The sequence below is a fragment of the Temnothorax curvispinosus genome, unplaced genomic scaffold, assembly GCF_003070985.1.
Source record: "Temnothorax curvispinosus isolate PA1 unplaced genomic scaffold, ASM307098v1 QBEX01001924.1, whole genome shotgun sequence".
Classification (NCBI taxonomy): Eukaryota; Metazoa; Arthropoda; class Insecta; order Hymenoptera; family Formicidae; genus Temnothorax; species Temnothorax curvispinosus.
In genome coordinates, this window is record NW_020211704.1 from 6974 (window position 1) to 33119 (window position 26146).

The 26146-nt window shown below is 44.4% G+C and overlaps 2 protein-coding genes across 9 annotated transcripts; both read left to right on the forward strand.

The window, feature by feature from the left end:
* Positions 1–728: 728 nt before the first annotated feature.
* LOC112468710 (protein sidekick-like) lies at positions 729–1133 on the forward strand (the record flags this gene model as incomplete). Its single annotated transcript, XM_025038004.1, has 2 exons — positions 729–916; positions 1011–1133. Coding segments are annotated over 2 exons (311 nt in total), but the record flags the coding sequence as incomplete, so codon positions are not given.
* Positions 1134–2368: 1235 nt separating this feature from the next.
* Positions 2369–24893, forward strand: LOC112468711 (tyrosine-protein phosphatase 99A). 8 transcript variants are annotated; one of them, XM_025038012.1, is made up of 17 exons: positions 2376–2927; positions 7031–7599; positions 11232–11441; positions 12032–12312; positions 12519–12775; positions 15097–15380; positions 16085–16305; positions 16567–16692; positions 16847–17022; positions 17159–17450; positions 17529–17700; positions 17788–17912; positions 17994–18271; positions 18362–18497; positions 18584–18708; positions 19024–19170; positions 19250–24893. In XM_025038012.1, exons 2-16 carry the CDS (start codon positions 7428–7430, stop codon positions 19076–19078), a joined length of 2910 nt encoding a protein of 969 aa, XP_024893780.1. In that variant the 5' UTR covers positions 2376–2927; positions 7031–7427; the 3' UTR covers positions 19079–19170; positions 19250–24893. The 8 variants fall into 8 exon arrangements, with proteins under 8 accessions (XP_024893779.1, XP_024893773.1, XP_024893775.1 ...); XM_025038011.1 differs by having other exon boundaries at positions 2369–2927; positions 16850–17022; positions 18584–19170; XM_025038005.1 differs by having other exon boundaries at positions 2371–2927; positions 18584–19170.
* The last annotated feature ends 1253 nt before the right edge of the window (positions 24894–26146 follow it).

Sequence of the window (26146 nt, forward strand, 5' to 3'; positions counted from 1 at the left end):
CGCGTTCTATGTCGGATGTAAAATATAATACATTCGCGCGTGCGAATGTATCAACAACATGTACGAATATCCGCCAAATTTTACATCGCACTCCTCCACATACATGAGATAACTTGAAATTTCCAAGAGAGTTCAAAAATTTGTATCCATGTGACTGCCGGTTAAATATTACGTTTTAATTTTTCTCTACATCCAGAAGGGGCGGGGAGAGGGAGGGGAGGTACGTATTTATCCGTGTTCGACACAATCACAACTATCGATTTCCAACCAGTCGAGCCCGCCACGTTTCGCCACTTTAAATATTATTTTTACGGCGTGTAATATTGCGTGTATGTTCTTCAGAATCAATTTTTTTTCATAAACTGTTGAATTTCTATCGTGTATGTTTAATGTTTCGTTTATACGTCTCGACGAGAAAGGGAGTGAGGAACGCAGAGGAGAAGAGACAAAAATAGAGAGAACCGCGAGAATTTATTTGAATTTCCCGAAGGGATCAAAACAATCTGTTCTCGTGATATTTAGATGAACTTTGGCCGCTCGAAATTGCGCGAATTTCCGTGCGTAACGATATACGTATTGCATTTTATAAACGTAATACTTTTCTCTCTCTCGGGCACGACGCTGCTTTTTCACAGGATTAGGTTTTCCCTTATCTTTATTTTGGGGATTCCTGCAGCGGAAGTTTAGGATCGGAAGGATTTACGCACAATATATACGTTTGTTTGCAGTACCAGAAGGAAAACCGACCATCACGGCGGCCCACAATACCTCAGCGACGTCTATTTATCTGGCATGGAAGCCGCCGAGTCGCGACACCATACACGGCGAGTTCCTTGGGTATCGCATAGGATATCGGCGACGCGAGAAAGCGGATGAGGAAATGAAAAACATCTACATTCGCGATCCTGCTGTCGACGTAAGTCACTTTGACAACTCATCTTTGCGCACCGTTTGTTAGGAGAGAAAAGAAAAAAAAAGAAAAAGAAAAGAAAATGTTCTTTGTCTTTCAGAATCACAGTATTCACAATTTGGATACCTTCACGCAGTACCTCGTCTCCCTGCAAGTATTCAACCCCGAAGGTCACGGGCCCGCTTCCACGGTGACGGTGATGACCGACGAGGGTGGTAAGTAAGAGAGCGGATGGAGGAGAACAGAAAAAAAAAAGAAAATCGTCATTGCGCGATCTCGCGCGCGAGACAGAAAGTCGGAACGATAAAAAACTGAGTGCGAAATTAAATTAGGAAAATTCTCTTCGAGCACAGTACCAGATACAGAATACCGTGTATACCCAAGTACGGTAAAGCAGAACGGTGTTGTATCGTTTGCAGCGCGATATTCAACGGCAAGCTGGTTTAGCTGCAGCTGCAAGACGAGATTTCTGCGCAGTTACGAGAGCGGACGTTTGCTTGTGCACAATATCGTTTGTATCAACATTGTATTAACATATACGTTAATTATTAAGCAGGAATTCGCGTTGTCCATAGACTTAGACTTCGGAATCTCTTTTATCGCGCTGTGAAAATTCGCGCCGGATTGCGAACGATATCTGTGGAAATTGTATTTGGCGTTTGCAATTAAAATCAAGATAAAGCTTCGGCGCGATTTCCCCGAGGAAAAACGATCGTCAAGGTCTCTCCACAAGAAGTTCCATCCTCGTTTCTAACGCATTTAGAACGCACTGTAGTAGCCTATATAAATTGTCGGTGATTCATCGTTTTCATCGTTATATCCTGAATCATCGTCATCACCGGTCTGCGCGCATCTACTCCACCGACAACTTTCTACCTGCCGTCGCACTCTCGTCTGCGATAGAAATTCCTCTCGGACGTCGGGAGTGCACCATTCTTGAGGGGAGTATTCCCATAATCTAGGAAGATGCGCGATACTTTGTACCTGCGAATACCCTTGAGAATTTCTCATCCACGGAAATATTTCCCGACATTCAATATAGATTTAGTATTTTACGAGAGTTTATTTTGTAAATTTATGAGAAGTTGTCAACGAGACTTTATTTTGTGAGCTTATTAATGAGTATGAGGAAGAGAACGAAAGAGAGAGGGGGAGGGAGATGAAGAGAGAGGACAGAGGCAGCTGATTCAAAGATCCAAGAGTGAAAGAGAGGCTCCGGCTCGTGCGAGGGAGATGCAGAACGGGAGGAAGGGGAAGAAGTGGGGATCGTGACAGCCGGCGACCGTGCGACAGAGGAAGCCGACTGCAGAGAGACAAGGAGAGATAGCGGGAAAGAGAGAGAGAGAGAGAAAGAGAGAAAGAGGGGGAGAAAGAGAGAAAGCGGGAGCAGCTGCCTGCCACGGCGTTTCGGTCGGCGCCGCGCCTGGTCTCGACGATCGATTTTCCCCGATTTTTCAGCACGCGGCAGCCGAGCGAGCGAGCGAGAGAGAGAGAGCAGGAAGAGAGAAGTGCCCGCTCGAGTCAGCCGCGGCGAGCACGCTGCATCGGCACGCCAGCAAGCCGCCGGTCCGCTCGTCGTCCTCGTCGTCATCCGGAATACGACGACGGGAGCGGAATACCGATTCCGCGTCGGACGCACGTGCGTCTCTCGGTTCTCTCGGCCGCGTGCAACGTTGTCGGGAAGCCGCGCGTGTACGGAAAAGCGGAGTGAGTTCTGCGTGAGTTCCTCGAGCCGGTATTGCGATACATACAAATATTTCGAACGCGCGAGGGCGAAATTCACGACGCTCTGCTCTCGCGCGGTGCTTTCGGTGCGCCGGATACGAGGGACGATGTACGAGCCGCGGCGACGAGCGCAAAAGCGCGTGTGCGCGCGCTCGTTCATACGCGTGAGTGCGTGAACGTAATTCAGAGTGAGCGCAAACTCGATGCAGCGCGAGTGCGCGTGTAGTCGTTGGCGTGCACGCGTCGCGCTCGCGCGCGCGGTTGACAGTACGCGCGTCCGTCGTCCCGATATGTGAGTGCCCCGCTCTCCTGTGTAGAATAATAATTCCGGCGTCGGAATATCGCGTGCGTTTCTCGTCGATTGCGGTCGGTGCGGCTCGTGGAATCGCGGAATCGCGGAATCGCCGAGTGCAAAAAGTCGCGACCGAGAGAAAGGTCGCCCCTCGATAGAGAAAGAGAGAGGGAGAGAGGAAGAGAGGAAAGGAGAGAGAATGAAAAAGAGAGAAAGAGAGAGAGAACGCGAGCTCGCCGAGATGGCGGCGGACCGTCGATTCCGACGACGCCTTCTCCGGATCGCTGGTTGACGCCTAGTCCGCAAAATCGCCAGGATATATCGCGGGCGAGCCCGTTCGCCTGGGTGTGATCCTTTGTTCGAGCCGCGCGAGAGTCGCCGGGGGAGTCGCGCTCTTCGATCGGAGGGTCCCCGGTGCTCCGAATCGGATTTCGGAGTGGGCAGAGACGACGGGGTCGAGGGGTCGATACGCGAGACGCGAGCGTGAGCGAGAGATGTGCACGTCGAGCAGTGCCGAAATGAAACTGGTGCGGCGAATCCGTAATATCCTCTGTACTCCGCGACAGGGTACGCTATATAGCATCGCGGGTATCTTCTTTACGCCTTTCGACGGGTTTTTTTTTCTCTTTCTCTATCTGGTCTCGTTCGATCGTCCGTTTCGTCTTTGAGTGTATCGGGCAGGTGCAGGAAGTCCGGGCCGAACTGTTGTGTTCCTTTCGGAAAAAATCCTTGAGATTCTTTCATGCCCTCGTACTTCGTGAATGACGCTTCGGCGAGTGCTCGAAAGAGAAATGGGAGAGAAAGAAGGAGCTGATTAATCGATGGAGAAACGCGAAAGCAAAACTCGTATTCATTGTGCAAAGAAATAATGCTATATTCTCTTTCTCTCTCTCTCTCTCTTCTTTTCTTTGATTTCCAGTGCGTTGACTCGTGTCGAGTGCGAATCATCGTCGCGAGCAAACGCGTTTCGCGAATGATTTTGATTATCGAAAAACACTAATCGGTTTTAATGAGACGACAGGTGCCATTAAAGTGAAAATGCGGACTAAATCGTAGCTTTTCCTCGTCGCTTAGCTTTCAGTCCTTTTGTATTCGACGCGAGAGATTTCTACTGCAACTCATTTTGCGAACATCAATAGAATTTGATGACACTCCGCTCGTTTTTTTCCTTTGTATTCGGTGGAAGAAATAAACGACCGATATAGCACTATTATATGAGTCACTTTGATTAACAAGGAATATCGATAAACTTCAATGACACATCTGTCGACTTTATTATTTAACTTATTTTATTTATATTCGACATCTAACTATTCCAAAATGTTGCTATTGGAAAGAATCTCGATTAGGAATTACGAGGAAAAATCGTTAAAATCATTAAAATCGTTAAAATTATTAATAAAATCGTTAAACCAGACAATAAATACTATTGAATAATAAAAGCGTCGCTACGAGAGTGATTCTAAACGGATCAATCAGACTGCCGAGTCCCGTTGAATAATAAAAGAAACGGATCGCGGCGTCTCCTTAACTTCCGGTCCGACTCGACACGAGAGGAAAAATAGCCGAATCGAACGATTCCGTCGTGGCGCAGCGCGGCGACGCGCGGCAACGACAACGATGCGACGTTGAAGGACTCGGTCGTCGTTGCGAGTTCGATCGGCGAAACTCGGTGCATCCGCTGCGGGGCCGCATCGTGGAGACGCGCGGGGAAAGGAGCGGCGGCGGCGGCGACGACGACGACAGATCGTCGCAGGGTCGACGACGACAGGTTCAACGCACGCTCCTCCGGTACTTCTCTCGCGAGCAAAAATCGCGAGAGCGAGCGAACGCGATCGGGGTCAATCCATTCCGCGCCGCCACGCCGTTTCGAATCCACCAGACTCTCTCGGGCCGTCCCAATTTCGACCTGACGTTCCTCATGAATGGTCCATCCGCACGCGCGACATGCGATCCTCTCTCCGACAATTTCTCTCCTTCTTTCTTTCACCGCGACCGAAAACGTAAGAAAAGATCGCGCTCTCTCGGAAGCTCGCCGGTCTCGCCCTTCCTCGCTTCCTATTTCCGTAAGATGCGAAACGTGATTACGCTACGAAATTCTTTACGGAACGTGCCGATTTTATTCGTTCGTTATCATTGCTCTTCCTTCCTCTTCCGGGGATAATTCTCGACGTAATTTTCGATAGTGCTTCATTGTGCGAAACGTTCATTCCGCGCCGGCTGAATGTAGACGAGTCACGAAATGGGGCGCGGTCCCGAGCTTTTTTTTCCCGCTCTCGTTTGGACGATTATATTCAGGGTTCCGACTCGCTGCAGCGGAGTAAAAAACTCGAGCGAGCGAATTGACGTGGGAATCGTGGATTAACCCCATCCGCTTTACATCCGCTCTTTTCCGCGGAGGACCAACGTTTTCAAATATTTCGCTAACAAATTATTCAACGTTATACATGTTCAATGCACAACTATATATAGATGGTGTATTTCAATTACAATAACATCGATCGTAAACCCATAAAGGAAATATTATGTTTTAATTACCGTTCCAATACGTGAAACGCAATATACGCATCTTTTATGATTCGCAATAAAAACGCATGAAAAGATCTTTAACGAAATGTCATTATTCCTTTATGAGCCAATTGCGGCCGGTCGTTATACGTGATCGCACGTGTGCAATTCTTCTGCATTGAATAAAAGTTTATATTGTCGTGAAATAACGCGTGTCGCGTTATTCGTCGGCATTGTGCTCCAAAACTCTCGTAATTATTTATCTATTCCGCGGTGCTAATTAAGCAGAATGGAATATGAAACTGGACCGCGATCCTCTCTTTGCACGAGGGATATCTCGTCCTCTTTTTCTCTCTCTCTCTCTCTCTCTCTCTCTTTCTCTATTGACGAGGAAGCGCTATTGTTATTGGCCGTCCTGTAATTTGCTTCTTTATCCGTTTAACCTGGCGTTCGAGCCAACGCAGTTTCTCTCGCGACTGATATTTAATTGTTCACATTGTATCGGGAAAATTCACTCTCATTGCTTCGAGAGTTCCTTCTCTTCGTCGATCGGAAATTGAAGGGATATGGGATACGGGCTGGAAAAGTCCATACGTGCACGAACTTTCTATTTCGTGCTGAAATTTTATTTAGAAATCGGTTTTCCCGTAAAGATGTGAAAAGACTTCCATCCGTTTCGAAAACGTTTAAGAAATAATCGCGAATTAATCTCTACAAATGCGAATACGCAAGAGTCCTTTAATTTCAAATACTTTTTTAAGCAAAAATTTTAACGATTAACAAAATATTTTATATCGATAAAGCCCAACTGATCTTGAAAAAAAATTGGTTTTCAGAAATCTTATTCTAACTTTTATCGATGTGTAATTAAATTACTCTTCCTTGATTATAAATACATTTTCAGATATTTTTCACTTCTATATACCTGCATTATTATTTAGAATACAGAATTCAATACATCGATATTGATACCGTCGTGTAGCGTTAAGTATTGTTTAGGAATATAACAGCGCTATATATTCCCCTAGTCTATCTACTAAACTCTATCCACTAAAAATGCAAGGGGAAGTCGCTCTACAACGTTCCAAGGGGGCCGAATAATCCGCTGCTGCCTACGTTCCTCCCTCGTGATACATGATCACGCGTTCGATGATGAATGGGGACGCGATTGGTATTCGTAATAATATTTCGGCTACCATCTAGCGATCTTCCTTTTCGCGCATTTACTCGCAACGTTAAAGCGACTACTATCGGAGTATCGCTACGGGAGTAGTTTAAATATTGATAAAGCAGTGTACGCGCGTGTCTTATCGGCGCGAGTTAATGCACCGTGTGCGCTATCGATGTCAACTTTCGATTCGACCTTTCCGAGGCTGGGCAGACAGAGTCGAGTCTGACCTCGCGGAACTCTTTCTCTCTCTCTCTCTCTCTTTCTCTCTCTGGCTCTCCGTAGATAGCGAGTTATCCGCATCCGCTATTCCGTGCACACTCCGCCGGGATTTCTCGCTCGGGATGTCTCTCTTTCGCGCAAGCCGAGGCCGTTTCGCGAGGAGCTCGCGCTCGAGACTCATGCGAGGTCGTTTGTTCCCAAACAGGAAGTAGTCGTTCTCGAATCTAGCGTCGTGCAGCCGCCGCCGCGACGATTCTCGAAAGGTTGATCCGTCGCCCGATAACCCCAAGCAACCTCTCGCATCCGCGATGTGACAGTGACAACACACGAACCGACCGGTGTACAATGCGTCGTTGTGCGCTCTGTTCTTGGACGACGCTGCGATAATAATTGAGCGAAAACGCGTCGCGAGAGGAGCGCGCCGTGTTTCTCCGGCGAGGATGGGCGAATTCGTGAAATAGCGAGAAAGAAGGAAGATTTGGAGCGAAGAGAGAAGGGAATAAAGGAAAGAGAAAAGGAGAGAGAGAGACACACGCACGCGAGCACGCGGCGTTCTACCAGCTGCAGTCGCAGCGTGCGAAGAAAGGAAGAAAGAAGAAGAAATGTCGTGGACCAGCGTGGCCAGTGTCGCTCAACTGGCGGCCTCGCTAGCCCTGCTCCTGAGACTCCTCGTCGCCACGGCGGATCCGATCACGCAGACAACCGACGAGCAAATCTTCGAGCGGACGACCTACATTATGCCGTTTTCCACGGAGAATGACAGCGATATCGGAGGTAATTCGCCGAAGTCACCTTGCGACAGACAGGCTGACGCAAAGTTGTTCCTCCTACTCGGGAAAAGTGCGAGGCGTTAGACTAAGAATATGTTATGAAAGGAAACGCTACAAAGAATATATGTACCGATGCATATGTGAGATAATAATAGAAATTAACACTAGAACTACTGAAGGGATCAAAATGAAAAAAAAATAAAATAAAATAAAATTAATTATCTGTATTTTAATAAAAATCAGAGAAAAATTCAGAAATTGTGACGTTTCAAAAATGAATAATAATTATTTTAAAACATGTTAAACAAGATTTTGACTCCCTTGGTAGTTTTAATGTCAAATGTAACAAATAATGAGACGATATGTATTGATAGCGGTAGAAATAAAATACACTAACAATAAATGAATAATGAAGAAGTGACATCATGCATTCGCGGTGCTTCCAGTGTATTATTTTACAGCATCTTCGTTAGATCAAAGATAACATTTAGCGGATAAGACCTCGTTGCGATACTGTACTACGAATCCAAATCTCCTTCAATGTGGCGTGGAATTACAACGTACAAAATTAAGATTATGTAAATCCGATCCGATGTTGCGTCTGGAAATGGAATTTTATTTATGTTTATGCGTTTCCAATTACTTACTCTCTAACAGTCGGTTTGATAATATAATCGATCGGCGCGCCAAGATGAACCGAACATTGGCATTATTAACGATAACGTAAAGAAAATCAACTCTGAATCGACAATTCATATTCGCGCGAGTAAAACGAGAGGTGTCGCGCGCTCGAAATATGCAAACGAGTCCGGCGGTGAAAATCTCGCGCGCGTTTTAACGCGTAATTAATTGGCAAAAACAAACGCGCGAGTTTCACTAGGAAATACCACGCGCCCGCTCGCGAGTGTATTGCGTTACAGCGTCACTCGGCACGCAGCGGTGCCACCTCGTAATCACCTTGCGAGCATAAGACTCTGTCCACTCGTGTAATCGACGCTTAACTCATTTCCCGTTCCGTTTCGATTTCGCGGAACGCGACAGGCGGCGCGGCGCGGTGCAACGTACGTGCGTCCCTCGTTCTCGCCCGCGAGACGCCTTAAAGGACGCGAGAGAGGCGCGAATCGCCTTCTCCGCGAACCTCCGCGGTTCACCTACAATGCACACCCAACGATTGCGCAAACGTTTTTAAATGCACACCGACGCGCGTGCACACACGGTACACGTGCCGCGGTATATTATGACACAAGCGTGAATCGTTTGCCGGTTTATTTTGTAACGCGCGTTGCAATTGCCGCCTGACTTTGTGCGTCACGGGAAAACGAATATTTTGCAACATTTTTTTTTTATTGCGCGCGCGGGACTCGCCCGACCGTAATTGCGGACGAACCGGCCAGCGTATTGTTTTCCCCACGTAAAAGCGTAATAAAATATTGACAAGATTGACTCCGCGTTTTCGTATACCTAAAAGCCTGCACACGTCACATCTGCCTTTTTTTTCGTCGCTTGTGCAACATATAGCGGTGCAGCACGTGCATCGCCATGGCAACGATTACTTACTGACCTCAAGTGTCGCCGGAGTATAAAATTATGGAAATACGCCTGTCCTCAGAATTGTCTGCGAGAGTAAAACCGCGCCGTGTTACGTCTCGCGCGCGCGTGAGATCCGGACATTCTATTTTTATGACAGGACCCAAGGCCGGTAGCCTAATCCGGACGTGTAAATGCATGTCAGGGCCTCTCGCCGTTGCGAAGAATTAATGACTCCTTAAAGTAACTTTTATATATGAAGTAAGACAATTATTAGCATAATAAATTGCAAAATTGAAAAAAATATCTCTATTAACAGAATTTGCAGAGAGATAATCGTTTCCTTGTATTGAAAGATTAAAATAAAGAATATTAATTGGTCAATCGAAATTCTCCGCTCGCGGACGAAAGTCAAAGGAACTCGGAATAGCTGCAGCTCGATCGGATGCAACTCGTGGCGGTACAAATCGAAGAGCATGCAGACGCGAGAGTCCGGCACTCGAAGCAGGTACCTCAGGTTTTCTTATCGGCTGTTCCTTTCACTCGTGAACCGTTACTTCAGTGGGAACCTATCTTAATAAAAGGCACTTTCGCCTACATAGTTCTCCCCGGTCCCTCGGCTCCGCGAAATGCACGATAATTCTTTGACGCGTGGGGGTTTTTCCCTCGATCGTCGCAATTGCGTGCGATTGAGGTGCATCGTTTGACGCCCGCTTTACGACGCTTTGTCGCGTAATCGCTTCGCGACATCCCCCCCCACTTATGGATGAGATCATTTCTCGACGATTCGTCACAGAACGTGGCTCCGACGAACATCGGAGCGTCAGCGAGTTCTAAGTAGTTTCGACGTAGATCGTTTTCCGCGCCGCCGTGCAACGATCGCGACCTTGCGCCTCGTGGACCGGTAATCGTATTCGCTTTTCAGCCCGATAGTAATACGAGAACACGATCCCCGCGTGCGTGCACAGACTCGATATGACATCATCCGCCGCCGTAGCTCGTAAAGCTTGTAAAAGGTGACTCTCCCGTTCTCCGACAGCCTCGCTCGTTTTATTACACGTCGTTAATCTAATGCGAATTCGATAAGCTTTAAACGCGGAGTATCGTAGGAGATGACAAGGCGAACTAACGACCGCCAAATAAATTCTGGATAGGAGTCAGCGAGAGGAAATGATTTTCTTGCCCGCATTGTCGATAGTTATGAGTAAAATAATTTAACATCGCGCTGAAAAGAGACTTCTTATACTCTTCAACTTAATTTAATTAAGAATCTAGTCTTGATTTATCAAGCACCTACATATTTCCTTATTTTTACTTTTAATCGGAAGATTTGACAGGATTTCTCTCATACCACAAGTGTCTTATGTTCTATTTAGAGTGCGTCTCGGTATGCCGTCCAAGCAAGTCTACTGTCAATGATTTTACGCAGCCGACGATAGAATGCAAATCAATTTGCATGTTTTATACCGCACGCCGCGCGGCGTATGGTAATGCCGCGGCAGATGTATGAATATTCAATAAATTTGAACTCTCTTATGAACGCTTCGATGGCCGTTTATTCATCCGTATTATTTATTCGAGAAAATAAAGCTTTAGAAAAATGGAAATACAGTTGGGTATCGATATCTGCTGCTCGAGAGAACAGATAACTGTAAACTGTATAGAAATGGACCCGGCAGCGTCGGCTGTATATATCCCCCCCGAGTATCCAGCGAGAGAACATCGGAGTCATATTCTTTCCTTATCAATGCGACGCGTAGTAAAGAGCAGGATAAGATCCGATGTCTCGTATCTCTCTCCCTTTTTCTCTCTCTTCCGTTATGCCTGACCCAACGTGCATATATACAGAAAATGTGTCAGAAAAGTATGCGACGCATGTGCCCGGTCTATTTCTTTATGTCGATGTAAATACAGACAACACGTACGAAGAAGCGTTCCGCCTGAACAATGAAAGAATGAAATAAGGATTTCTACTGGCCTAGTTTACTATTTCTGAGCGCGCTGAATACTTTGTCTCAGCGCGACATTGCGAACGATGACGAGAAAAGAAAAGGTTAACGTATTGTAATAAAAAAACATGGTTTTTTTTTTTCTCTCTCTTCCTTCCAGCGCCGACAAAGCCGGAGAATCTCACCTCTCGGGGAATCACGGGCACCACCATTGAACTCTTCTGGTCGGAGCCTGAGAACGCCAACGGTGTCATCGCCGGTTATCGCGTTTACTACATGCATTCCAATTATACGGACGTTAAGATGCACATACCCGACAAATCTGCGGACTCCGACGACACGTACATCGAATTCGTTCTGAAAGAACTGCGTAAGTATATATACCTTCCAGCTTCTAAGGTGCATGAAAAACACGGCAGGCACGGATGACATCACTTAAACGTTATTCTATTGTTCTAAATTGTGGGAATGTGATTAGCGGATACCTCTCTTTCTCTGACAATGTCACGCAGTTTATCTTTTTACTTTAACGCGCAAATATACGATGTTTAGCATCGGTCGACGCGCGCTATCCGGCCTTTGTGTCTTTTTTTAACGCGCCAGATAACGCGAGATTAACCATGTAATCTTCGCTCGACAACGAATAGTCGTTACAGCAGACGACCGGAGATAGGTCGGTGTACTTAGTTTATTGATAAGAAAAGCCCGAAGAATTCTTATCGCCGCACGCACTTTTTTTCTCACATTTACTTGCGCCCGCTCGGCGCAAGTAAATGCATCGTTAGACAATTCGTTGTAATTACGGATGGTGAGGCAACCAAGTATTTTATCGCGTCGGGAAAGGATCTCGTTAAGATCCGATTAGATACGGTCGTGCCGAAACTAGTTTCTTGACTCCTATTCATGAAATTTAATTTGCTCAATTATATCACTCATGATCTTCGCACTGTCCCGTTGCAGATCCGTACACCGAATACAAGATCTGGGTGAAGGCTTACACGCGGAAGAACGAGGGCGAGCCATCCGATCAGATCATTCGCAGGACCGACATAACAGGACCGAGCGCACCTCAGATCTTGAATTTAACTTGCCAATCCCACGAATCTGTCTACGTTCACTGGGCCAGGCCGGCGAACTTCTGGGGCTCGATCGATTATTACTACATCAATTATCGGAGGGACAATGGGAGATATTACGAGGAGATCGAAATGACGACCGACAAAAATCATCTCGAAAGCGGGGTACATTTTACAATTTAATATTCAACAATAATGATAAGAGATTAACACATTTTATATCTAATATAACAATTTATAAACTGTTCCACTATTGACAATAATTTTACTAATAAAAGCTACTTAATTTTTTATCTCGTCAGTAAGTCTTTATTTAGATAAAAGCAATTATGACGTAACCGTAAGAAACGTTTATGAATTCATGCTCGCAGGCGATTATACCCAACCTGACTGTGAACACCGTTTACGAGATCATGGTGCGGGGGGCCACCAGGAGCACAATAGACAGCCATCTGATCATTCAAGGCGACAGCTCAATACCGACGAAGGTGTTGGTCACCCGCGACTGCGACAAGATACCGCCCTTGATGCGCCGCAGCAGCAAGGATCTCAGCGCGGGCGTGATCGCCGGAATGGTCTGCGCCTGCTTCGCCGTGATGCTGGCGATTACGTCCTTCGTGCTGTGGAAGTAAGTCACGGTTTAACGCACGGCGCGTTATCGCGCATACGGAGGAAACTTTAGCTGCATCCGACCGCACACCGGGCGATATACATATTTCCGCGTCGCGCGCCAACGAGCGCAACCGCGCGCGCGCGCGAAAAGAAAGAAATAAAAATCGAAACTCTTTGAGCGTATTATATAAATATTGCCTGTCGCTCTCTGTAGCGTCATTTAAATTTCCCGGATAAAAGATCAGTATCTTTTATCCGGGCAATCTGTGACACACGTTAAACAAAGCCCTCCCCCCTCTTTTCCTTACGTAATTGCAACGACGCCTACGCCGAGATTAATTAATAAATTAGTTACGTCTTTATCGCGACCGATACGAAGTACGATCGAAAAGTTGGAATAAAAACCGCATAACGGAGAGAAATGACAACGAGAGATCTACTTTCTCTCGCTGCAACAAGTTACGCTTTACAGTTACGGTCGATCTTGCGAAGTATTATTTCGCATCGCCGACGTTTCACTTCCGCTCCGCGCCGGCCGATCTAACGCTACAAATGATCTGTTATTTTTGTTAGCTGGAAATTGTCGACCGGACAATATCGGTACCTATACATACGAGCGCAAATAACGTGTGCCTGGATCGCGAATCGCATTTGGAGTACGGCGCGGGCAATTAGAAAGTTTCCGAAGCGAACGATGCAATCACGCGCACCTTCGCACGCACCCGCAACTATTTTTCCCCATTCAGACTTTCCCACTTGATTTCCCGCTGCGGCCCATATCGTCCCAGCGACCTCCTCTCATTTATGATCCTCGGATTATCTCGTTCTCGGAGAAAGTTTATATAGTAATTCGTCAAATTCTCCTACGCTACACATTTCATTTTATAAACTAATTTAATAATGTCACCCAAGTAAATAAGATGATAAATTGCATAACATAAAGAGTATCTTGAAAATTAAAATGAAATATGTCCTTTACAATCTCATTTCTATTAAATTTCTCATCGTCAAATCATGATGTACATTATTTGAGTATATTTTATATAATAAATTGCATATATCATAAAAAATATCTTAAAAATTGAAATAAAAAATAAGTCTCTTATAAATTGTATTCTTATTAAATTTCTTATCGTCAAATCATGATGCACTGTAAATTATTTGAAATATATGTATGTATTGTACGGCGTCATTAATGCCTGGTCCCCAAAATTGGATGCGTTTCGGAAACTCACTCTTCGTCTCTTTCTACCTGTTCTCTTTAGAAAGAGACGATATTGATATTATTTTTACATCATCTCTCTGTCTCTCTCTCCCTGTTTCTTTTCCTTTTCCTTTTCCTATTGTAGCAAACCTATACAACACGGCTTCCCTTTCTATTATATATATATTCCGCTAATACCAACGAATTTTTATCAAACATGATTTACGGGGACGTTCTACACGTGTGCGAAGGAGATACGATGCGTATTTTAATATCCCGACACTCGCTCTTGTGTGTCTCTCTATCTCTCTATCTCTCTCTCTCGCGTTATCGTGAGATAACGACCGGTGACAAGGCCTAAGTATGCTCTTACAGTCACCGTAGGCCATTCGTGGCACGGTGCGGAGCGGAGCGGAGCGAAGCGAAGCCAAGCTCGGAGCCGAGCAACGCAGCGTGACGCCACGCCGCACGCATCGAGTTAGACTTTTGCGCGCCACGAGAGCGAGAACGCGTGTGCTGTTCGTGCTCCGCGTGCTCCGTTTCTTCTCGTTTCTTGCGCGTCAGTGTCTCGGGTGACGTTCAGGAACTACGAGGCAACCGCGAGAGCGATGTGCGAAGGATCGGCGGCCGTGGCTGATGACAAACTCATTTTCTGGGTCACGGACGGGATCCGGCCTAATCGTCATTTATTTCGCAAACGCGTGCGTTGATTATTCGCGGGCGGCCTCGCCTACGATGGATGCTGTCATCCGGAAGATTATGCCGCCGAAATGAAGAAGTTTTTTCGCAACTTGTAAGTTTCGGTGAAATCCGTGAATTCGAAGCCGTGTGATACGAATGAGGAATGTGTTATCGGCATTGATTTTAGTGTATCAATATTTGATCGTTGCTATCTGCCCAACCCATACGTGTTTCTCATCGATTACAAACTCTGCAGCTCGGATACTTAAATAATCCTAAATTAATTGTGGAGCGTAGTTCATTATTGTAGACGATCGATATACCTTTGAAATTGTTTTTCAAAAATAACGTACATAAAAGATTCTTTAAACATTTGTAGAAATGTTTTGTCAAAATGTGTTTAGAAAAAAAGGAGATATATATAGAGATACCCTTTTCTTTTTTTTATCTAGACCGATCTTTAGGAAATGTTTCCACACTGCCTATTATTACCTGGATTATCCGCCACGGAACGTTCCTACGCTTCAAGAATGGGAGAACAGCGAGCAGGACGGCGAGAGGACCGCCGTGGCCGTTCAGCAATTCGTTCAGCACGTTGCGAGTCTTCACGCCGACGGTGACATCGGTTTCAGCAAAGAATACGAGCTAATACAGTCGGAGACCGGCGATTATACCGTGGAGAATTCCCAGTTCGCTGAGAATAAGGCCAAGAACAGATATCTGAATATACTCGCGTGTAAGTAGCAATTGACGTATCGCCCGTTCGTGCGCAGTCGTAATATTTACAAACGAAAGGAAATATCTTAATATAGAACCGGTAATACCACTGCTCTGTCTCTCTCCGCTTCTCGCGAGAGCGTTCCATTTTTTAAAGGATGGCTTCCACTTGCCGTGTCGTGTCAATGAATACGTATTTGCTCCGTTTGATTTATTTCAGCTCGGCTTGACCCCTCAGTCGCTGACCCCCGCGTCGATACCATCTGGCTGAGATCATGACGTATCATTATCAATTTCGACGACAAGAAATTAAAGCTCGAGCTAGACTTATCGCGTAGTCGAATAATAAATTCGTTCGGAGAGAAGTAAAGTTCACCACGAATCGAGAATACTCTCTCGCGCTCGCGAAATTCGCGCGTTCGAAATAGAAAATGTCTCTTCATTATCCACGAGTTGGAACAATCGATATAATCTCCGAAAATGAGGTGATAAAAATAAAAATGAGGTAATATAAAATATATCTTGGCTTGAATAGAGTACGCTGATATTTGCGTCGACCAAACTGATAAGTGGATAATCGTCTAGTCTAGCGCGATTAAAATCCGTATTTTTAGACCGGTAACAAATTATAATTGTGGAGATTACGATTGTAATGAGAATGCGGAGGCGTTGCCTTAACTGGGCGAGGCAGTTTAATTTTATTCTTTATGTTATTATCATTAGACGACCATACTCGTGTGCAATTGCTCTCCTGCGGCGGTGGGCCGCCTAAAAAGGGTCAGGATTACGTTAACGCGAATTACATCGATGGATGGCAAAGAGCGCGAGCTTACATCGGTACCCAGGGTCCACTCCCGCCTACGTTCGACGGTTTTTGGCGGATGGTCTGGGAGCAGCGCGTATCAATAGTCGTAATGATTACCAATCTGGTCGAGCGCGGTCGTGTAAGTACAAAGTTGATATCAATACTTTTTTATAACATTAATCAATAGTTACATAATGACACGGTGAATACAATTACGAAGTCAATATTGATATTTCTTTTACAACGTTAACCAAAAGTTACATAATAAAATGGTGAAAGACTCATGAGTAGGAACAAAGATAAATTATTCATATGCGCAAATGCTTGCCTCACTGTAATTAGTGAAGGAATCTGATGTATTAAGTTATTGTTATTTATGGATTATTATTGTTACTTGTAGAGGAAATGTGATATGTATTGGCCCAAAGAAGGGACCGAAACGTACGGTTACATTCAAGTAACTTTAGTGAAGGAGGACATTATGGCCACGTACACCATCCGCACTCTCCAAATTCGACATTTAAAGGTATATATTTAGAAATAAAGTGTGTGTGTATGTGTGTGTGTGTGTATGTGCGCTTAAATCGTTCTTCAGAGAGGACGTGAAAAAGCATCATGATAAAATCAAAAGCCAATAATCGAATAATCCTCCCAACGAGAAACCATTTCGGATTTTTAAGCAGATCAAGAAGAAGAAAAATGGGACCAATATGGGCGAGCGCACTATATGGCAATATCACTACACCAGTTGGCCTGATCACGGCGTGCCCGATCATCCTTTACCCGTTCTGAGCTTCATCCGCAAATCGTCCAACGCTAATCCGCCCGAGGCTGGACCTATTGTAGTACATTGCAGGTGAAAATCCCATTTTGACAATTTTTAATTAACAGAGATTTCCAATTCGACATTGTATGCTTCTTTTTTTTAGTATTTCTAGCGACCTTTAACGATCGCTCTCTCTCTCTATTCGAAATATTTTTTTTTGTTTCAGCGCCGGCGTCGGGCGTACCGGAACGTACATCGTAATTGACGCCATGCTGAAGCAAGCTAAAGCAAAGGGCGAGATCAACGTATACGGTTTTCTCAAACACATCCGCACTCAGAGAAACTTTCTGGTTCAGACGGAAGAGCAGTACATCTTTATCCACGATGCTCTGCAGGAGGCGATCGAGAGCGGCGAGACCAATATTGACGCCAATAACTTAATAAAGCACATTCAAGACATGCTGTGCCCATCGAATACCAAGACTGACGCATGGAACAACATTGAAGCTCAATATAAGGTAACTGATTTATCCTTGGATTTGACCAATGTTCGAAAGTTAAATTATTTAATTTAATTATGTATTATTTCTCTCTAGTTGGTGACGTCGTGGAAACCCAAGGACTTCAATCTCGTGTCCGCCACCAAAGCATGCAACGTCCACAAGAATCGTAATATGGACATTGTCCCTATCGAGAACGCGCGCGTGCATCTAACGCCGAAACCAGGCGTCGACGGAAGCGACTACATAAACGCGACATGGGTTTCAGGTAGGTATATCAATCATGCCTCTCTTCGTGTCGAGGCGCAGTCTAAATTCCTCGTTGCGAACGACAGTAAAAACATGGTATTTCTAGGCTTTCAACGCAACCGCGAGTTTATCATAACGCAGCATCCGATGGAGAGCACCATAATGGAATTCTGGCAAATGATGTGGGACCACAATGCGCAGACTATCGTCATGTTAACTCAGTGCGACGAGGTATGTCTTGAAGATTAAGATAATCGTGTGAAGGAACAAAAGAAACGTGGCCTTCTAATAATAAAGAATGCCGTCCGACAGGAATACCCGGAATTTTGGCCCATCGAAGGAAAGGATCTCGAGTCCGAGACATTCCGAGTGCGACTCTGCGGAACGAAGGAAACTGTGAATGGGACAATCTTGCTGGAAGTCGCGGTTCGGTCGTTGCAAGATGATTACGAGCTCAGCGCCAGGATCGTTCAAGCGCCGTCAAATCAGAACGGTCTGTGGCCGCACAACAACAATCCGAAGACTTTCGTCAGCATCATTCAAGATTTTCATCGGGACTATCAGAATGGCCCTATCGTCGTAATGGATAGGTGTGCAGAAAATTTCATTCTTGCAAACTCGCGATAATTCCGCGATCAATCATTTTAAGCGAATACATCTTATATTGTTACTCACTTTAGGTATGGCGGAGTCGAGGCTGCACTCTTTGTTCTGCTGACTACGTTAAACAAACAATTGGAATTTGAGCAAAGCGCCGACATTTACATGTTCGCCAAGTTGCTTTACATGAAGCGACCTGGCGTTTTCCGCTCAAAGGTGAGCCTTAAGTTAGAATTTCTTTTCGCGTAATTTTAGCCGCATTCGCGATTAGATGGGAAAATTTATTTATTTATCATTCGCAGGAGGATTACGTTTTGCTGTACCAGTGTCTGGAGTCCATGCTATCGACGAAAGGCCGCGCGGATCCCGATCTGTACGCCATGGCGAATGGACACGTCGCTACGCTGAGCGATCCGAACGAGATCAGGTCGGCCTCGTCGATTCAACACATGCCAATAGATTATCCATCCAAGTCATCCGTCATTCGTGAATACGCGACCGTAGAAGTCAGTTCCGAATACCTGTCCGACTATACCATTCCCATACGCGTGGACCACCCGATCGAGTCATCCAGCAGCCGTGGGAGCGAACCCTGCCTCTCCTCCCACGGCGGCAGCAACGATCATGTAGTACCATCGGAGAAAAGCATGGTGGTGTCGCAGAGAAACATTAGCTATCATAATCATCCGCCATCCGGCGTCTCCGTAATGGTCGATGCTAACGGTTATATCACAAATGGCAGCATGCGCGTACCCTCCGACAGTCTGGAGCCCAGCTGTAAGATGATGCCGCAATGATGCCGGCCTATCTTCGGTTGCAGCGCACCCTCGCGAAAGTCGGCCCCGCTGTAATCGAGACTCCCGAACGCCGGAAATTTAATCACGACCTGGTAAGTGCATGCCCGTACGCCGAATTCTCGACGAGATACGATATTGTAAGAAAAAAAAATCTGCTTTTCCTGCGTGCAGACTGATCCTCGCGTCGCAGAGAAGGTGATAATTCGCATCCATGGGAGAGCTGGAGGATCTTCGAGCGGATTTCTTAGTGTACATAGAGTTAACGTGAATGTTAAGAGAACAGAAACCGAAAGAAAAGAACGTGAGAGAAAAGGAATTTCGGTAAGGAAACCCGGTTTTCCGGCGCGTGAGCGGACAGTGCCAAACACAAAGAGACAAAGTTGCCGCCGATGCACGCCGGATGGGCGATGCTTATCTTGTCCGTCGCGTAAGTTTACGTTGTTCAATCTTATTTCGTGTACATACATTGCATATAATTATTAATACATACAACACACACGTGCGCGCGCGCTCGCGCTCACATAATACCTAGGTACACACACACACATACACGCTACATAAAATATTATATATGTATACATATGTATATGTGTAGGAAATTTGTGTGTCTGTGCGTATGTGCGAGCGTGTGCGCGCGTGTATATACATATATACATATATGCACGTCGAAAATCCGACAGCTCCGAGTTGCCAAAGAATCATTACGATAGCCTAATTGTTAGAAACGATATTTCCGCGGATGGGTGTGTACATATATAATATATCATATACATATACACGTGTATCCAATTATTCTACGTGTTTTTAGTTTATTGTATACATATGTATGCGTGAGGGTGCATCGTCGGGCGAAATGCTTCGCACATATATACGAATCACGATTGCCGCGCGTGATAACGAAATTCATTTATAAGCGTCTGCCCTCTCTCTCGTTTTTCATCCACTTCGATTTGTGGTCCCAGCCCAGTGTTGGCCGCGACAATGCACGGCTTATCGTGCCTGCTACTGCCATTTATAGCGACGATACACCGGTATCGGCGATCCGTCGTGCCGCCGTGATCGTCGATCGTCAATCAATCGTTAAAATTAAGTTTGGACGAGTGATTTCGCGCGTAGGCCGCTCGATACGCGATACTCAAATCAAAACTACGTGTGTGTAGCAAATATCGTACCACGTGTATTCGCTTCACGTTCGCGGAACACCCGTAAACGAATCGAACGCACAACTTCGTAGAAAACTATACGGCTTTTGATAACGGCTAACGCGCTAACGTTACTTGTAAGGTGCGATCTCTCTATGGGAAATAACGAAGATTTTTTTTTATAGGTGACGTTTGCATAAAATAACGCAAAGGCCGAAATTTTCTGATGGAATTATTCGTTAGTAGACACCAGAAAATGTGAAAAAAAAAAAAACGCGTCGACTCGTGCTATGGGTTACGCTTTCTTTTTAATTAAAAATATAAAGTAATGTAACTCTTTTACGATGATGACAATCGCGATATTTTAGTTTACCGTTGCTTGTGTCTTGGTACCCCGAGAATCGCGAAACAAAGCAAAAGCAACGACACTCTAAATCCTCAATTTATTAAATTATACGAACTGCGTATGCGTATCTGCGCAAGATAGTATTTATTTCGTTAATCATTAAAGGAGGAGAACCGGTTTCCCTCTGAATTTTCTTCTAAAATATTAGAAACGTTTTATTTTTGTAAGAACTATTGAAATTAAGTGATTTTAGCCTTTAAATGGACGTATTTTGACGCCTGTTTATCCTGTAATACTATTTAATCCCGTTTTACCATCAACGCTTCTATGTCACCTACATATCATTTCCTTACATTTGTCTAGTGTGTATATGTGTTTCAGGTAGAGAAAAAGTCGAAGACATTTTACAGTATGTAAGCTATAGTTTCTTGTAATCATTTTATATAACACACATTATCATCAAATAAATATCTACAGTAACTAAAAGATAAATATACAATATATTTTAGAAAAACTGTGCTACAAGAATGTTGATACTAAAGATTACGAAATATTTAATTGTTATTTTACACACCCAAATGTAAAGAAAAGATATGTAGGTGTAGAAGCGTTGATGGTAGAAATGGGATTAATTAAAGTTACAGAATAAACAGGCGTCTATTTAGACTAAAGACTCACCTGATTTCAATATTTCTTACAAAAATAAAACGTTTCTGATATTTTAGAATAAAATTCAGAGGGGGTGGGCCAAGAATCGATCTTATGGGCCTTATGGACCCTTCTCCTTTACGCCGAAGTGGAAGACACGTGAGGCTTACGACGAAGAAAAATCGAGAATCGACGAATTATGCAAAGGTCACTTTCGTTGCATGTAAAGATACTCATCGCGCAACCGTACTGATTTACAAATGTGTCTTATCGATTATTCGTCACCGTGCATCGAGAAAAAGCGCAGTCAGATTACTTGCGAAGTGTACGTTCCGTCGCTTGGCCTAACTCGTACAGTACAAATTAGTCTCTACTTTCTTGAAAGACTATTCATTTAAGTTAACAATGAGCAATTACGTGCAGGAGACTCAAAACCGGTTCGTTTCAACTTGCCGAAACTGTATTTATAATTAAGTGTACCAACACCGTTCTAATAATAATTGCGACAAAAGCATCAGTCAATACTACCGAACGACGGCTCTTCCGTGGTAATCGATAACGTTATCAGTCGACTCGAACGGATTTTCGCGTCACGGAGAAAGAAGGCAAACGGAATAGAGAGAAAAAAAAAGGAAAGAACAGTTCCTCGCGAATCGCGGCAGATAATATTCCGCCAGGTTCATCTCGTCATACGCGAATGCGATGTATAAAATTCGCCAGAAAACCAGAACATAATCATCCGCCTTAATCGCCACCCTTCGGACGTAGAACCGGATGTAGAACCGCTGGACGAAAGGGAGAGAGCAGAGGCAACGAGTAACAATTTGCCGAACGAAAATACGCGTGAAAAGAAAAGAGACTCTATACGTTCTTTTGATCAGCTCGCTGTGATTAGCTATGCGAAAGTGCTCGTTAGAGAGAAAATCGCTTTATCGTCGATACGTCAAGTTGCGTCATGATTAGGAACGCCTTCGCGGGCACAAGACTGATTGTCATACGGGGAAATCAGAACGAAAACTCGATTCCCGAGTCGCGCGTTTCGCTTCGCGACGATCGTGGGGGGTCGCGAAAGGGTAAAACAACAACAACAAAAAAAACCAGAGATCTTCGGCGGAAGGAACGGAGTATCGGGCATCGCTGTTCCTCTCGCACGAGAGTTACTTTTTCAAGAAGCTCGAGGTAGCGCCTGAGTTACGTGAAGAGAGCTTGCGAGCGCGAATAAACGCAAGCGCATTTCCGGAACAAACCGAGCGGATCGATCTTCGAGATAAGGGATTTTCCATTGGAAGCCCGGTCAAGTCTCGATTGATCGCCAATTCGTACGAAACGGAACACCTATTGACTTATCGTCTAACTAGAGATTACTATGTATGTAAAAACCGTGTCTTTTAATTAATGCCGTAATAACTTAAGTCACCGAAAGAAAGAAAGGAACGAGAAGCGATATTATTGTACACATACCCACACTCAGACACACATACACACACATGTGAATGTACGCGAGAAATTACGCCGAAATGGTAGATGCACACCTGAGTGACGGACAGCTCACACGAACACGAACTCGTCGCGCTAATAATCGAGAAGAAAAAAATTTATATATATATATATCTATATACATATATATGTATATATATATTTATGATGTGAATGGCGATCGGAGAGTATAAGATGATTGTGCGGGCGTGGCGGACGAGGAATCGCTCCGTCTTTAAATCGGATTCAACGAGACGGGGGGACAATGCCATAGAGAAAGGAGAGAGGAGGTTGAAACAATGCTCGTACATCCCGCGGGCGACTTGTACAGCGAGCGATACCTCGTCGCGCACGTGCACATACGCGATCTATATTGTATTTTACGATATTACACGATTATATGTGTACGTACCTACATGGATAAACGCAAAATAGACGTCTAATGAGGTATGAGTGGCCGTGAGATAAGACGGGGGGAGGGGCGATCCAGGGGGGAGGAGGGGGTCGTGCGCGGCCGCCCGCGTATAATTCGATGATAAAATAGGTGGTGTGTATAGATAATGTAGACTCTAGTCAACATAATATTTGTAAGATGACGCACACACACATTGTCTCGTTCGTTTTCACACCGTTAGTTCGCATCTAGCTCCCCTTTGGCTCTTGATTTCATTTCTATCTCTTTTCCTGCCTTTCGTCGTCCGCTACGCCACGATCGAGACGAGAAAGACGACGATTGAACTGCGTTTTCCTGGTCGTTCGTCCGCCGGATAGCTATAAAATGGTTATTTGCTGACGGGAGGGTAGGCGGGGGGGCAATCATTTTCCTTCTTGTTAATCCCATTTAACGAGCTCCTCTGCGAGAGAAAGAGAGAGAGAGAGAATGGTTCGCCGATATTAATCGCGGATAATTTCGAGTGTCGCACGACAAGGTGGACGTAAAGGAGTTGGATCGAGCTCCAGTGCGTTCCATCGGATTCCTTTTTACACTCTCGGTATAACAAAGACTGCGATTGTAACTGTTAGTATTCGCGCGGACCACACGTGGAAGAAAAGCGAACGGTCTCGTTCCGAGTTGATTTTATGTGATATATATACGTACGTATGTGCATATGTGTATTTTATTAAGTGAAAAACACGGAAGCGAGTTCGGGAAGGGCGGTTCGGGATTGCGCGGATCTCGTTGGCGCGCGCAGTCGTTCAGAGAAGTCTGTTACTGATACATATAAAATACGTATATCCAGCAATATATATGTATATAAATAATTTATATATATATATATAAATGGATATATAGAAATGAATGTGTTTTAACAGAGGATGTATATGTTGAATGCCTATCGAAACCTTCAATAGACAACCGTGAAAAAACACACTCAAGCACGTTCGATTGTTTCGTACATAAGTTGCCACAATTTATAACTTTATAATTATCATTCGTGTAATGAATCGTCTCGCAGAAAGCACACGGCGGAGGGGAGCGGACTCTCTCTCTCCCCTCCAATCTAAACGTATGCACTACGGCCTACGGTAACTGTAAAAAAAAAGAGGAGGAAGCTGTTTATACGTATAATCATGATTAACGTGCATTAACAATCTATCATCGACACCGCTGGGTACACCGAGGTCGGCTGATGTACGGAAAATTGTAGAAAGCGGTAGAAAGTTTTAGAGGAGGGTCCCGAGAGACAACGGGTATCATGAATCCGCGCCATGCCCAATTAATATCCGACGAATACGACGAGAATGATTACGAGAAATCGATACGTAAAAACGACAGTCAAGACTGCCAAACGAGTACCTATATATTGAGAACATTCCTTCCTTTCTCTTACCTCTTTTCCTTAACTCTTTCGCTATGGCATCTAAGAACGAAGTTTTAATAGTGCATTCTGAATACCTTTATTTCAACGTATTCGACTTAGAACGAAAATTGAGATTCGACAATGGAAGAATTTCTTTCTACCCTGGAAATGTAGAAAAGTTGTCAAATTAGCGATTTAGAGAAATCAAATATAGCATTCGAGGAGTCGCGAGATAAATCGAGCAATTATTAATCGATGTGTCTGTCTGTATAAATAAGCGGGAAGAATTATAAGTATTATTATATTCTGAAAGTGTGCGCGAGGCTAATGCAGATATCACTTTATAATAATTAAATTCGCAATGTATTTTTGTTTTGTACATAAAAAATGTGAGAAGATGACTATATTATTATCTCCTAAAAGTGCAGGAAAATAATGCGCGTGTCAGTTCTGAATAGGCGGCTGCAGCCAGTGATGCATTTCTGTCAAGGATCCGGCGCGATCATACCAGTAGCGAAAGAGTTAATCTCCGAGCATAGCGACCGCACTGCCTTCGATAGAATTTTTAACAAATCGATTCTCTCTGACCGTCGCGACGCGTCGCTCGGGAATAAAAGAGATCATTCGCGCCGAGAGAGAGGAGACGAGTCGCGTGACGTGTTAAAAACGCGAAGCACGAATATAATTAAAAAAAAAAAAAATCAAAAAGCTCGGTTTCTCTGTTCCTACGACGTCACGCGAGTCATCCTTGTCGCGACGCGCGGCTCTCATCGTTAATTATAAATCATTGTGAGCGGCACGCGTCAATGAGTCGCGAGGGACACGAATGCTGGTCTAATGCGGTTTCCATCAAGCTTTATTACTCGACATACAGTACGTATCTCAACGAAAACGTGAAGAAGAAGAAACAAAAGACAGAGAAATTTTAGAGAGGTTTAAACGGATATAATGATTGCGATATCAGTCATTATGTGCGATAGTATTACTCGTTTTTTTAACTGTACGCTTCATTCGAGAAGAATTGTCCGTGCTTAAGAACATATACGTCTAATAAATAGTTTGCGAGAAATTTCCAACTGGTCAAATCAGCCAAGTTTCACTCACCAGCGAATCACCAATAGGCCTTCCGTAAGCGCCCCAGTCCGGATGCAGTCGCTTCCTAAGATGTGATCTGATGGCAATTAATTAAGCTATCGCAAACGCAATAACTAAATTCACTGCGACACACTCCTTATTAAATCCTATTCTATTGTCGTCATTCGATCTCTTAATAATTAACCATGCGAACGCTTCTTTTCTATTAGATTTAATATATCGAAGTAAATTATTCATTGACAGTCCGTGAATTTAATAGGAAATCGCTTTCTGTTAATTACACGAAAATTGGTAAATTATTTAGCGATTGCAAATAACATGGAAATATTTTCATGAAAATTAATCTCACTTTGCGCAGAACATATGATGATTTCCCAATTCATAAATAATTGAGTAATATGAAGTAATATAATTTTTTTTATCTGATGATGGAATATAGAATACGTGAGAAGTATTATTGTGAAAGCAAGAAAAATGCATCTTTTTTATTTTCGCATATTGCATAAAGGAAGTACTCTTTTCACTTGAAGCGGTATTTATTGTAGTCAATTGACTACAA

Coding starts and splice junctions, on each gene's coding strand:
- LOC112468711 (XM_025038005.1), top strand. CDS start 7,428: ATGTCGTGGACCAGCGTGGCCAGTGTCGCTCAACTGGCGGCCTCGCTA. Junction 15,381..16,084: donor ATATCTGAATATACTCGCGT/GTAAGTAGCAAT, acceptor TATTATCATTAG/ACGACCATACTCGTGTGCAA. Junction 16,693..16,846: donor TCCAAATTCGACATTTAAAG/GTATATATTTAG, acceptor CGGATTTTTAAG/CAGATCAAGAAGAAGAAAAA.